At 36.1% G+C, this 15762-nt stretch overlaps 1 protein-coding gene across 1 annotated transcript in view; it reads left to right on the plus strand.

The window, feature by feature from the left end:
* The first annotated feature begins 618 nt into the window (after window positions 1–618).
* Window positions 619–15762, plus strand: part of LOC112057875 (uncharacterized) — a 65944-nt gene continuing 50800 nt past the window's right edge. Inside the window, exons 1-2 of the mRNA XM_052885298.1 lie at window positions 619–876; window positions 15519–15644. Coding sequence (XP_052741258.1) covers window positions 15526–15644 — 119 coding nt within the window. The 5' untranslated portion in view covers window positions 619–876; window positions 15519–15525. The remainder of the gene's footprint in view (window positions 877–15518; window positions 15645–15762) is intronic.

A 15762-nucleotide genomic window follows, 5' to 3' on the forward strand; every position in this document is an offset into this window, starting at 1 on the left:
ATGCGCTGATTTACAAGACGGCTGGGCCGATTAAGATTTTCTTAAATGGTCCAGGTTTGGCTGGTGGGAGCCTTCGGCCGTGGCTAGTTTTGTTATTATCTTTAAACAATTTATTATTATCACCTCTAGATCAATATCCCCTCTCTTTTAAAGAGTTTTATATAGGTTGAATATGATGATGGATTTATATATAATATTTCCTCTCGTTCGTGTGAATCTATACTAAAATTTTAAAACTGAGGAATTTGTTTGTTTATTTGTTTGATTGAACTCGCTAATCTCAGGAACTACTGGTCCGATTTAAAAAATTCTTTCTGTGTTAGATAGCCCATTTATCGAGGAAGGCTAAATTTTATCCTCGTATTTCAACGGGAACGGGAACCATGTCGTCAGCTAGTCTTTAAATAAAGTGTGTAATTGTAAATGTTAACAGTTTACAGTATTACAAGCCACAATCTATATACAAATACTCCTCATACTCGTAGCTCAGTAGAAATTCCCTTTGTGCGTCGCAATGTTTGATTACTGAAAGCTCGTTTCAACGCAAACCTACACGCAGTGTCGGAGGCTGCGCTACGAAGTCTCTGAAACTGCTCCGTTAGGCAGTTTAGCCGGGACCTTTGCCTCAGGCGCGCGTAAAACTCAACCACTCTTGTCTATGGGAACGAATTCGTAAATCGAACAATTGTGTCAGGCGATTAGAGATTGCTTATGCGATATTTTTAATGTAATTCAACGCTAACACAACATTTTGTTTCAGTTATCAGTGCGTAGATAATTAATTCTAAAAAAGAAAAACAGATATAAAATTTATAAGGTCCTAAAATTAATCAAAGTTTAGTGCATAGTTTATCGGTGTACCAAATATGTAATTAAGTAAGTACCTACGTTTTTAATTATTTATTTTACGCGTTTCTCTTTTATTAAGGTGGTGTTACAGTTTTAAGTGTTGCGGTTCAGTTATAAATTTGACATTTCTTGCTTCTAATTGAAAAACTATACGAGATGTGTATATTTTCTTTTTACAAAATATACTTGGCATGGAGTACCATTCAAGAAAAAACATGAATGACTCCATAGACTAATAAAATAGGCAGACGGTGTAATAGCTGTCAAACAACTGAAGCGCTTTAATGGCGCCGAGTGTCTATGCTACTGTTACACACGCTCATTTCAAGCACGAAAGCATGCTACTATTGAGCAGTTGCTATTTATTAGCATGTGTATCGCGACATTGCTAATAATGAGCATGCTTATTTAAAGCTTGCTCAAGAATCAACTACTGGTCCGATATGAAAAATTCTTTCAGTGTTAGATTGCTCATTTATCCCCGTATTCCTACGGGAACGGGAACCATGCGGGTGAAACCGCGCGGCGTCAGCTAGTAATATTATAAAGGCGCAAGTTCGTGTGTTTGTAAGTGTGTAAGTTTGTGCCTCCTTTAGGCAGGGCTACTGAAGCGATTTAGCTGAATTTTGGATATAAATAGATTTTACTCTGGATTAACACATAGAAAGAAGAAAGAAAGAAAGAAAAATGCGATTATTTCGAAATTATGCCACACATCACAATATCTCCAGTACACCATGATATCCAGGACAATACCTTGCGACGTGTGGCATAACCCAGAAAATGGCCCCAGCTCAACATATTGCTACGTGACCATTTGAATTTGGACACGTAGCGCTGATTTTCAGTTGGAACCACAGATTGGGTAACGCCACGAACACAGCCAACACAACCTTATGATCTAAACTAATACCTACAATGACATTAAACTGAAAAATAAACTTAATAATTAATAACCAAAAAGAACTAAAATGAGTTAAACTATAGACCTAATCAAAAATATTATACTATTATTTCAATACATAATTACATACAACATATAATTTTATAATAAATACATACATTTTTAATGGATATATAGGTATTTTACATATATATTATTATTAGGCTATTATTCATCCCGGGAATATCTAAGGTTCCCGCTAGTTATAGATTTAAAGCCAGTATGATCAGACCTTCGTTATTTTAATAAAGCAGAAAGTTTCAGCTCTTGCTCTTACAAGCAAAGTCTGTGGTGTGTGGGTGTGGTGTTTTTGTTTAGTACCATAATTAGTACAGTAGGCAGCTATGGAGTTGGGACTGTGGTGTCTTTGGGAGAGCAGCTTACAAGAGTCCTAATTCCATAGTCATCTACCGTAACACCTAAATTCTTACGTTTAGATACATGGTACCTAGTAAAACAAACATACATTTAGATTATATACAATCACAAAGATCTGGGTATTACAGGCTCTCTATTCTATCTAATACAGACGTACTGTAAAATATTAATGGGAATCCGATCCAAGTTTCCTACATCTAAATTATTCCGAATTCGAGTCGAATTCTGATTGAACGCAATGCGAAACTTAGAGGCTAAATTTTACAATGAGAGTTTGTCAGATTGCTATAATGTGCTAAAATCTTCATCACCATTATCAACAGCCGATGGACGTCCACTGTTGGACATAGGCCTCTTTCATGGACTTCCAAACAAAACGGACTCGAGTCAGCAATCAGCGCGCTCCCTGCAACGCGCTTGATGTCCTCAGTCCATCTAGTGTGGTCGACCAACACTACGCTTTCCGGTGCAGGGTCGCCATACCAACCTTGGGACCCCATCGTCCTTCGACCCTTCGAACTATGTGCACTGCCCATTGCCATTTCAGCTTCGCCACTCGCTGAGCTATATCAGTGACTTTGGTTCTTCTGCGGATCTCCTCATCCCTAAATTCAGATAAAATCTACTTTATATATTTTATAGTTGGACGTCATTGACTAAGAACATATGATAGTCAGGCCAGAAGTTTGACAGGCCATACAAACCACCATAAGTATTAGCAACCACTTCTAATAAGTACGGTGGGCAGATTCATTTTAATTAAATTTTATTCAATAGTATGAAATCTAAAGAAGCATTGAAAACAGATAAAATCTGAAAGCCACAAATTGTTTGGTCACGCTTGGATAGACGGTATGTGGCCAATAACTTTGTGTGTAAAATCATCCAAGGGTGAATTTATTGCTGCACTCTCTAGGCTACGTTCAGATTCAGTTTTTCGCAAATCTCGCGGGAACTATGATTTTTTCCGGGATGAAAAATAGTCTATGTGTTAATCCAGATTACCATATATGTTTGCGTTTGTGTGTAAGTGTGAAAGTGTGTAACATACTTACACACTTACACACAAACTTTCGCCTTTATAATATTAGTGTGATCTCAATCAATATGGCATAAGACGGCAGGCAATAGCTCTGGTGGCAGATTTTTTTCGCTTGACGATTACCGCAATTTTTACGACATTTCGTACCCTGAGGGCGTAATTGGACAGGATTGTTTAGTTTAGCGATTTTGGACGTCATTGACCATTTCATTCACTCAATTTGTACCACTTACTGAAGTAATTCTTTTTTTTTACAAGTTAGTCCTTGACGACAATTTCACCTGATGGTAAGTGATGATGCAATCTAAGATGAAATCGGGCTAACTTGTTAGGAGGAGGATCTGAAAATCCACACCCCTTTCGGTTTCTACACGCCATATTACCGGAACGCTAAATCTTGGCGGTACGTCTTTGCCGGTAGGGTGGTAATTAACCACGGCCGAAGCCTCCTACCAGCCAGATCTGGACCAATTAAGAAAACCTTAATCGGCCCAGCCGGGGATCGAAACCCAGGAGCCAATAAGTCTATCGCGCATACCACTGCGAACTTACGCCCATAAATAAGATGGACAGATATCAGGATGGTTTTGCATAAGGTTGTGGTAACTGTAGCTTAGTGGCAACACTGAACGAATTTTAATGAGGCCACTAGTCTATAGTTTGTTCAGTAGGTACTTCTTTCTGTCTTCTGCTTCAATAAGCGACTTGATCATTTGAGCTCATCAAAGACGCAAGTGCCGCCCGGCATGGAGCGGTTCAAAGAAAAGGTGCTCGACTTTTCAAAAGCATTCCAAGGGGAACCAAGTCTTTGTTTAGCTTGTAAAATTTTCATGTTATAAATTACAACACCGTTGTAGCTTCAACCTCCATCTTGAAATATGACATTATTACTACCTACATATCATTCTTTTTCATATATAAATGAATTCTAGTAGTGTATTTTCAACAATATTTTGCCCACAGCACTTTAGAGAATATTTCTTCATCTGAATCACCCAGTTTCATAATCTCTAAATAAATCGATTTAAAAATTAAATTCTAAATTAAAATAAAAATACTCGTCAGTTGAAATTTTCATCTAATTTACGTGAATTTTCACACTCGTTATAATCATGTTATTTTGGGAGTCGTCTTTTTTAGATAAGTTCATTGATCTCTTATAATAAAAGGACGCACAATCATGTAGAAAATTTTACTTAAAAACTGGCCAATTTTGCTTTGACAGTTTTAGAATTATTGGTAAAGAAAATTATACCTTTTATGCCTTTGAATATAGTCGAATATTAATAAAATCCCAAATTCAGAGCAAATTCAACCTTAATGTTCAACCTTAAGGTTCAACTTGCCAATGCGACTACTTGAATTGAGTGCCAAGAAGTTGTGTTTGGCACTCATTGAATGGGGACGTTTTTTGGTCGCTGTTGTTCATCTACTTTTTGATAAAGAGATCTTTTGAGATCAATAGACAAGGTATATTATTATAATCTGACCATTACCCTTTTGTGTGTCTAATGTCTTCCTAAAAATCTCTATATCCTGAAATAAACTTCCACACGTAGCCATCATTGGCCATGCGTGGGCATTACACCCACGTTGAGAACCTATAGACCATCATGGCCGACAGCGCTTTGTAAAAAAAATATTTAAAAATTTAAATTAATTATTATATGTAATCATGTCTTAAAAACTATGATAATTTTTTTCAATCTAGTATAGAGTTAATGAATATTTTAATTTAACTGTTTCATGACGTCACAATAACAAATCCTTTATCAAACCGAGCGTTTGACAAAAATATTATTTAAAAAATTAGTTTGACGTTTAGTACATCAAGTAACATTGTGACGTCACAAAAAAGACGACAGGGTTAATTGGCGTTTAGAAAATTTGAAAAACTTAATTCCACGGGGACGAAGTCGCGGGCGACCGCTAGTTAAATATAATGTGACCCCGTGTAGATGCACTGAGCTGAAAATTGCTAACGAAAATATAAACTAGATTCAGGGCAAACATAACTTTGCCGTTGGAATTCTGTTTTCCACAAAGTAACTAAGTTTATAGAAGCACAAAATCTATAAGATATTGCTTTTGTGAAATTTTATTATTATACTAGTAGGTCAACCGTAAGTACTTTATATGTTTTGATTCTTTTCCTATAAGAAAACAGTCGTATCTTTTGAATGCGTTGACTCAGAGGTATGATATCTTTACAGTTGAACAAGACGGTAAAAACTGTAGGTATACACTGTCCTAAGAAAATTATAATTATAAAAAAAAAACCCGACCTCGTGAAATAACTTAAATTTAAACTTAAGTTTTAACAACTTAACTTAAGTTTCTTATGACGGCCTCCGTGGCGCAGTGGTATGTGCAATGGATTTACAAGGGAGGTCCTGGGTTCAGTCCCCGGCTGGGCCGATTGAGGTTTTCTTAATTGGTCCAGGTCTGGCTGGTTGGAGGCTTCCGCTAGTTACCAAAGACGTACCGCCAATTGATTTAGCGTTGCGGTACGATGTCGGGTAGAAAACGAGAGGGGTGTGGAGTTTCATCCGCATCCTAACAGATTAGCCCGCTTCCATCTTAGATTGCATCATCACTTACCATCAGGTGACATTGTAGTCAAGGGTCAAGTTTCTTTTTTTATTCTTTGTAAAGAAACTTTTCAGTTTCTTCGTTAATTAGAAAAGAACTAATAAAAAGATAATAATAAGCCCTGTCACACCGCACGCCCTGCTTCCGTTTATAAACTTCCTTTTTAGGGTTCTGTAGTCAACAAAGAACCCTTATAGTTTCGTTAGGTACGTCTATATGTCCGTCCGCGGTTTAACTCAAATACTATTTCTATTAGAAAGCTGTAATTTAGCTTGAGTATCTATATTAAAAACTAGCGGGAATTAAATTTTTCACAAATCCCGCGGGAACCATGGATTTTCCGGGATGAAAAGTAGCCTTTGTGTTAATCCAGAGTAAAATCTATTTTCATTCCAAATTGCCGCAAAATTAACAAAGTTTACAAACTTTCATCCCCTATGCTATCCACTCATAACTTCTTCATTTATTAACCAATTTTAAAAATTATTTTTTTGTTTGAAAGAGTATACTTTCAGTTATACTCCTGAAGCTAGTTTAGGTTATAGCTTTAGGTTATACCTACCTATCACTAAAAATGTAAAAAAAAAATCTTAAAAAAATTTAACCGATTTCAAAATTAGAAAATTAACTAAGTGAAGAAAAACAACATCGTACGTGCTACCTTCTGATCACTTTCAAGGCGGTGTCAAGCCAGTGACTTATTAATTAAAGCTGTTCTGAAACAACCACGTTAAAGAACCGTCTAAAAATCATAAAACTTTACGATTTAAACGGCTTTAGAAATTGCATCGCTGTGTTGGCGCCGCCTTCGAAGTCATCAAAACGTACGATGCTATTTTTCTCTTTTTGTTTCATTTTCTGATTTTGAAGTCGGTTCAATTATTTTATGTATTTTTTTAATAAAGCCAACTTTTTTTAACATAATAACATTATCTTAAGCGTTTACTATATCTAAAAACAATCTAACTTTCTTAACTGTTTTTCTTGAGCCTTAGCCTCGTGGATTCATGATACATAGTCTGAGGGAACCATAGATTAAATAACTAATTTTATTTACGAGCAGCCGTTGTCTTGCGCCGTGTTATTTAATAGGTTATTTACGTCCCTTTGTTATTAGCAAGTGGGCAGATTAAAAAGGGCGTTGTTTCAATTTATTGATGTTATCTTGAACTGTTACGAGGTGGTATCGAGTTACTTAAGAGCGCGCAGCACGTCGGTGCGATATGGATAAAATTCGAAGCGCAAACGAGACGCCGAATTATGACTTTCACGTGAGTGAAAAGCACGGAGCGATTGACGCGCGACGCAATTTTTATGACGTGAGCGCCAAAACCATTTTTACCTAATTGCAAGTAAATTAAACAACATAACGAAAAACAAAATGGCCATGTTCAAGATATATACCTAATTTTCTATACAAAACAAAAATTTAAGAAAATAAGTTTGCTTTTCCTGAGATTGAAAGCAAAGTGTGAGCAAAACATGTATTTTTCAAAAAAATAAACTATCGAGAACAGTTTTACAAATTGTGTATTTTGTATGGTCATAACGAAGCTAACACTTTGAAATATCATTTACCCAAATATCAGGCTCCTAACTTTTCCAAAATCTGAGATCCAGAAACATTTGTAACCACCAAATTACATATTGCACACTCTTAATGCTGGCCACCCACGATACGGTATACCTATACGTAGGTACTAAAAATAACATCAGACGGAGATGAGAATATTTTTTGCTTCCGTTTATAAACTTCCTTTTTAGGGTTCTGTAGTCAACAAAGAATCCTTATAGTTTCGTTAGGTACGCCTGTATGTCCCTCCGCGGTTTAACTTAAATACTATTTCTATTAGAAAGCTGTAATTTAGCTTGAATATCTATATAAAAAAACTAGCGGGCGCCCGCGATTTTATCTCGTGGAATTAAATTTTTCACAAATCCCGCGGTAACCATGGATTTTTCCGGGAGTTACTTAATGCTAGCCACCCACGATACGGTATACCCACGTGTCTGCAGCGCTACCGGGTTGACGTTCTGTAAAACTTATTTTGTGGTGGTTATTTAACGCCAAAAATACTGCGATAGCTGTAGACAGGACTGTAAGGGATCTAATTGGAATATTGGACGGGAACAGACAGGAATAACTCACTATTTATGTCTCAACGTTCACCGTTCCACCATATCTTGAGGTTGGTGTGTACGGAAGATTGTCCAAGAGCATTGGCGGTTTGATGCTCCGTTTTGGTACTCAGAAGTTCGTTGTGTGTGAGAAGGAGAGGTAGCGGATGATAAATATACTTAATAAGGAGGTTTCAGGAAGAGAGGAAGAGACAGATAGCTTTCTTAACGTTTAATAACTACCATCGTGTGTTGGTCACGATGTGTATGACGGCTTGATTGAAATATATACTCACGTCTACTTGGGATAAGAAATAAATGATAGAGAATATTAACATTGACACATTGCAAATAGGTTGCCTAGTTAAATTGCGATCTAAATTAATTTAGACAACAATTGTATTGTACTGTATTTATTTACCAGTTGAATTTTAACTGAAGCGGGATTTAAAACTCTGTCTCAAGAAAGCACATCACATTAGGAGTATGTATTCACCTAATCAAGTAAAATCAATGATATTATGCAAGTGAAGCCGTAAGCCCCCATTCGCACGAGCGTTTTTTTAACGGGCGTTAAAAAAGCGTTCAAACATAGTATGAGGTTAAATGAAGGTCTATTTCCAACGTTAGTAATAGCTTGACGTTGACGTTGTTTTGTTTTAAATGTGCACTGTAATCTATTACCTGCGCGTAGTTGGTTTCAGAGATGATACTATTAGCATACTCTTAATTTATATACAATTTATAAAACCCTATTATATATATTTTTTTTAAATATGTCATAGTGTTTCGTGACTAGTGATAGTGTAGTGTTAAGTGCTACATGGAAGATCACGTGAACAAAGTGACCTAAAGACGTAATAGTTAGTAAAAGACTAAGATTAAGTTATTGGACATTATCTTACTATAATAATAATATATTAGAAGTTTAGGTTAAAGTTAAATTACTAATAAGTCACATAAGTAGGCTAGATCGTAATTTTTTGAAGTACCAAATTGGTACTTTACTGCAGAGAAAAAAAAATGTATTATTTAACCTATTATCATTGCTAATGCGAAAACCTAAGAAATAGTTTATTTATTTTTTGAGGCCCGCGAAACCATGACTAACACGTGTTTGTGGCCCCTTTGAGAAAAAGGTTGAGTACCTACCATTGATTTAAATTCATACTATATTTGAACGCTTTTTTAACGCCCGTTAAAAAACGCTTGTGCGAATGGGGGCTAAGGGTCAGCTAGTGTTGAAACAATGTGAACATTTTGCAATTCAAATTACGGCAATTTCATTTGAATCTCATTCTGGATATTCTCCCGAGATGTGGTTGTTTACTCGTATGTGCTAAAACCGATAAGCCGTTGAGAATGGGAGGTTATACAACTTTCAATGCAACTTGAATAAACTGTGGAATGGCATAACGTTTTATAAGTAAACACTTACACCAGAAATCTATTAAAGTTGTAGAAGTAAATGGAGGGTGTTATGCAAAAGGAATAAGCGCTTTATTATTTTTTCGAGGTTCCGTATAGTTAACAAGGAATCCTTTATTTTATGAAATGTTCGCATGTCCGACCTTCTACTAGGTTCTTTATACTAGGAGCTTTTATTTGGCATAGTTTACTCATAAACCTATTTATTTATTTATAGAGGTCCGAGACTTCTTCCGTGTGGATAATAATGTTAAACTATACGTATAATCTCATTTTGAATCACTCTATCCGAATGTATCCGATGAAAACCGCATTAAAATCCACTGGGTAGTCTGATCTGAGATACTGACGGCGGGAAGTGGCTTTATTAAAATGAAGATATTTTTAAATGAAAATGGATCTTCGAAATGTATGTGTGCCCATAACTATCGAACGACAAATTAGATGATTCTTGGTTATTAACCGACTTCAAAAAAAGGAGGAGGTTATCAATTCGTCGGAATTGATAAGCCGACGCCGCTGCTTTTAGGCTTAGGAGCTAGATTTAGGATTTTCAGACAGTCCTTTCAGAAACGGCTTTAATAAAAACTGCACTACCTTGGTACCGCCTTTGAACTGATCGAACTGAGCAAACTGAGAAGGTAGCACATACGATGTTATTTTTGGCGTTTTAGTTTAGTAAAAACATTTTTATTATTTTGAAGTCGGTTGTATTTCTTTATTTTTTTTTTTATGTATTCGTTAGTATTATACAAAATTATACAAAATGTCTATAAACAACACTTTTCTGTACTCTCATACAAACGATTCGATACTTATTTAAAAGAGGGGTAGGGTAGCGTATCGGTTATTTTAGGATAGGGGTAGGGTGAGGTAAGGTAGGGTTAGGGAAGATGTGCAAATAGGTTAAATCGAAGCTTGACCGAGTCCGCTAGTATTTTTTATTCCAAATCTTATTATACAAGGTTTTTTTCAATTTGGGCTTGAATAAAATTTATATTTTTGATAATTTACAGCTTTCTATTATAATAATATTTGAGTAAAGTCACATACCGACATAGAGATAGACAGACGGACATGGCAAAACTATAAATGAACCTAATTAGTTACCTTACCTTACCTAACCTTAAACTTAAAGGGGTCCATAATGTCTACGAATCTATAAACAGAGCGTCATTTCATTTCAAAATGCCCCATGTATTTGCAAATGTCTGCATACAGAAATCCAAAATAATATCTTCCAATGCTGAAATACTGGCAATTTGTCAGATGCATACTTATTATGTTGCTAGCTACGTTGGTTCCAAATGCTGTTCGAAATGGGGATATAAATAACGAAAAATGATCGAGCCGATTCAGAGCGAAGCGATTACAGTAATGTGTTTGACGTAGTTACTCGTATATCTCATCAATCTAGTGGAAAGAGTAGGTGTAGGTCGCGGCCTGTAAGTTGAATTATACACAGTAACATATTTGCAGGTGTTAGAGCGTAACCATGGCAACGTTGTCTCCATTAATATCACGTACCTACGTAATTTTCAGTTCTTTGACATCTTAATTTTTTAAACTATTATTTGATTCACCATTTATTATTATTTTTATTTTAAGAAAATGACTTGACTGCAAACAACTTTAAAGAGAGCAAGAAGAATTGTGTTGTGATGTTTACTATTATTTTTAAATATAAAAAAATAATAATAAACCGATTCTTTAAATAATACAATGAAAGCTAAGAAAAAATCTGTATCAACAGTTGTACATAGGTAAGTCTAACAGAAAGTAAACGTGAAAATTCCAACACTCAACGACATCTAGAAGTAGATACCAACTTAACTTTTTTTTATATTAAAATTTTCTTATTATAATAACCATTACCACACCAACGTTTTAGTTAAGTTAATAGCTTCAAGTTTTTATTATTTTCTGGGCAACAACGGAGCATTCGTTTAACCCTTTTCTATAACTTGTTTTTCGTAGACAACTGTCGTTATGGTTCAACTTGATTGTCGGGACCTATACCGGTAGGTATTATATTAATTCATAAGCATAGCCAGAGGAGATGATACCAATGAAATACATTAACATCTTGCTACAGAACTCGTTCCGAATTATGCAGATGTTAAATTAATTAAAGCAAGTATAAAATATATTCTTGCAAATTGTCAAAGGCATAAATAACGTAGGTAGGTTCATTGCCAATGGTCGTGGCTGCCAAAATGCATTGTTTTGCATGTTCCTGCCTTCCGTACTTTACGAGGCATTTAGTGAAACAGAATTATTTTTGAAAATTGACTTCCATTTTAGAGCTACAGTGAAAACTCTATGAAACAACATTAAAGGAATTTCGTTTATTAGCCATGTTTACTATTTGAAAGGGGAATGCCCACCTGCATAGGCTTAATCACTGGACGATTGAAGCAGTTTCGTATTGTCTACGGAACCCTAAAATGACCGTAGGTGCGTATTTCGTTCTGAAATGCCTCGCGTAACTTCGTTGATCGTTCAGTCGTGTACCAACTTTATTTGCAAATTCCTGAACGCGGTAAAATAGCTCCCAGTGAGGAAATGCTGGCAATTTGTCAAATGCATACTAAAAGGCCCTACTCACACATCTGCCTCAGGGGCAATCTAGAGTGTAGGAGTGGGGATGACCCTTAATTGCATCCTTAATTGTGATGTGTGTAGGCATGCCGGGGCAATTTGGGAGGAAGGCCCTGCGGCAGGGCGACAGGGGCGCGGGACTATCCTATATCCCTAGGTCGTCCCTGCCGTCGGTGCGTGTGTGGCGCGATTGGGGCAATTTCTCAGTCAGTTTGTCAGTAGCTGTCACACGGAGTGCACGTACAAACACCGTAGAATCAAAAAGGCATTCCGCATCAATGTATTTTTTTTTCTATAAATGGTGCCACCATTGCAAAAATCTCTTCAAAAGAGTCAAAATCCATCCGTAAAAAGTTATTGAAGTCATCTACTTCCAGTTCTTTTATAATATTCATGTGGCATAACTCATTTCTTTTCTGTAGCCATTTCTTCACCCAGTATCACCTTTTACTTTTTTTTTGAGGTAGCACCACAGAAAACGCCAAAGCTACTCCAATCTTTTGATAATATGGCTGTCATTCTCAATACGTGTGCTCAGCTCGGCTTATTCTGGAACACTGCACGGCAGGCAAGTGTGTAGAGATACTCCCGATATCGCCACAACCGCCGTGCACCCTAGATTGCCCCTGCGGCAGATGTGTGAGTAGGGCCCTTTACTATGCATGTAAACTACCGCGGGTTCATAAGTTGCGCGAGATGGGGATATAAATTCCAATCAAATCTTTTTAAGACGCGTATGTTTTTTAACCTCTGATGTTTACTTCGTCGTTTCTCAACCAATTGAGAAATTTCTTTTTTTGTTTAAAAGAGTATACTTCCGGATTGGTCCCATTTAATTTTCATGAAAATCGGTTCAGTAATTTTGTGTTAAAATGAAAATAACGAAGTTGCCCGTACTGTGGCGCTTTCGTTCACTAGGACAACTAAAAACAGAAAAATAAAACCTTATTGCCAAAAAAATTCAACAGACTTCATAATCACAAAAATAATCTAAAAGGCGAAAAATAACATCGTATGTGCTACCTTCTGAGCACTTCGAAGGCGGTGCCAACACATGCATTAACTCAGGCCGTTTAAATCATAAAGGATTAGGATTTTCAGACGGTCCTTTCCCGTGGTACTTTCAGAACGGTTTTAAATAATAATGAATACGCCGCTGGCTTGGCAATATTACTACAAGCTTAATGAGTACTGTTAACCAACAAAAAAATTAGAAATGGAGTTAAAAACGTATGTCATTTCATAACTTATTTATTTTAAATTAAGTATAGTTTGTTCATAAAATGTTATATAACATATGTTAACCATATCTAATTGTTCTAAGCTTATTAATGAAATTTATTTTCATTAATTTCAGGACAATTTCATTATTATTAGGTGTAAATGACTGGTGATTTATACCCACATTTTTAATTTGTTTGTTGGTAAACAGTACTCATCAAGAAAGGCTGTTATAGTCTCTAGTATGAGACATCGTTGATAATGATAAGATTGCCTTGAGATTGATTTGGACGTGATTTCCTCAACACAACACATGACCTTGACCCATCTGACATCTTTTCAGACAACCTCAAGGTCCGGAATAACGACCTCTAGTCTTAGCACCGAATCGCTTTGTCTCGTTTCTTTACAGAGTCCATACATAAGTTGATTTCTTTTCTTTTGAAATTATGCGACGGATGCTATGAAGGCGTCTATTACTTTCTCTCTCTACGTCTAAAGGGCCGGTATTAGTAAAATAACAGCTAATTTTTGTTAGAGTCAAGTGTCTCCGTCCTCTACCGGCTAAACGCTTATTTATAGATACGTGAAAATTTTCACAAGAGCAGGATATATTATAATGAAATTACAAGAAAAACTATTACAGCTGAGTAGCAATTGCTATTTGAAGAATATATAGAGTAGAGCTTAAAAAACGTAACTGGAAATCTTGCATAATAATTCCGTTGTACTAATTAAAAAGATAAAGTTGTCAGATAACTCAGTGTCTATTAAAAGTAGAAAGCTGAAATTTGGTATGTGTATGTATATTAATTACGTCTATAAAATGGTATAAAAAAATACGAATTTTTGGGGTTCGTTACATGCAAAGTAAATTTTTTATTGTCTATCCCATTGTGTGGGGTATCATTATCGGTATTTTTGTGCTAATTTAATCTACGGAACCCTACACTGTGCATGACCCGAGACGCACTTTTGTTTATATTTATATATGCTTGCTGTCTCGGCAAACGTTATCGTGCCATACAAACTGTCATACATAAATACTAAAATCGCGATTAAATGTTTTAAAAATTCCATAAGTTTTTATGTTAAAAGTCCCCAAAAAAGTCCCTTTTTTACCTTTAATTTATTTTAAACGTATAATTTAAAAAGTCATCCCAATTATGTTAATACGAATATTCCAGTAAATTTTCACGAGCAATAAATTAACGTATGCAAGCACATTGCAAATGGCCGCGAATGCCAAAATGTGCCGATCGTTTGCGTATTTCCATATTTACAATGCGTTTAGTGAAACGTAGACATGACAATGTTTCCTATGTTTTTCACAACAGTTGCAAAAAGTTCGCAATTTTCGCGTTTATTCTAACGCTAAAATACGGATCCAAATGCGTGAAACATATTTCACACTCTATCTCTAGTTTGATATGATAAATGTATCATTCAGTTTTTCCCAAGCTTTTATTTTATTTTCACAGATTAAAATGAAAAAGAAAAAGGGCATTAGACCCCAGACCTCATTCAAGATCTTCAAAAATGGTTCAATATGTTATCGCCGTGTTGCAACGGTTTGCGGTACGGACAGCTTCAGTATGCTCGTGGCGTTCGAGCCGTCCACATCTCTTGTTGTGTAATTCTTTATGGGTTGCTTAGGATAGGCGGGGAGAGTGACTTAAGTGGAAACGGGGAGTGTTAGATATCTGTCAAAGGCGTATTTAACCCTACACACATCGTTCACAAGTGCGTGAATTTACTCAAGATCATTCTCTGCCATTCTAGGGTCTTAATTTGGTAACACTTTGATTTGTTAATTAAATTGTCCTGACAAATGTTGTGAATTATAACCTTTGTTCGACATTAGTATACTTATTTTGTAATCACTTCTGAGTCCGCTAAAAATAGGAAACATGGTAAAGTCGACAAGCTAATGACGCAGGCACTGAGCGGACATGGGGTTTTTAATACATACCTCTTCGCATTAGTGTCTCACTTCGCTCCGCAGCCTCGCTCCGCTCTGGTGGACAGGCAGCCTAAGTCATGATTTTTGCTACTTGCGTGTCTACTGTAACTATTCTCTAATATGGTACCATGGTTATCATGGTTTGATGATGAAGTCGAAAAGTCTCAGTCCATAGGAACTCCTTAAAACAAAAGTTCGTTTTTGATTACTAGACAAGTAAAGTGGTACCTCGATCTTTCGCGTAGTTCCCATTCTTGTGGAAATACGTGGATAAGGTTTAGTTTAAGATACTCGCTCATACATTATGCTTCCCATTGGTGAAAGAATTTTAAAAATCGTAACTAACGTTATATAATATTATTTTAAAATGTATTCTTTGACAGCGCAACAATGACGTCACACGCGCTGAAAGTGGACAACTGGTCGCATTGCACCACGCCCTCCGACAGAAACGGCCCACCGCTGGTCTCCGTGAAGTTGGGATGCCTCCACATCAACCCTGCTTCCATGTAAGTATAGTACTAATACACTGAACTGATCAACAGTATACAAAAAAGGTTGCCCCCTTTTTTGTATTAAAAAATCGGTTGTCTATAGAGTCGGTTTACTGACGATAGATGAACGTGA

This window comes from Bicyclus anynana, chromosome 14 (genome assembly GCF_947172395.1).
Source record: "Bicyclus anynana chromosome 14, ilBicAnyn1.1, whole genome shotgun sequence".
Classification (NCBI taxonomy): domain Eukaryota; kingdom Metazoa; phylum Arthropoda; class Insecta; order Lepidoptera; family Nymphalidae; genus Bicyclus; species Bicyclus anynana.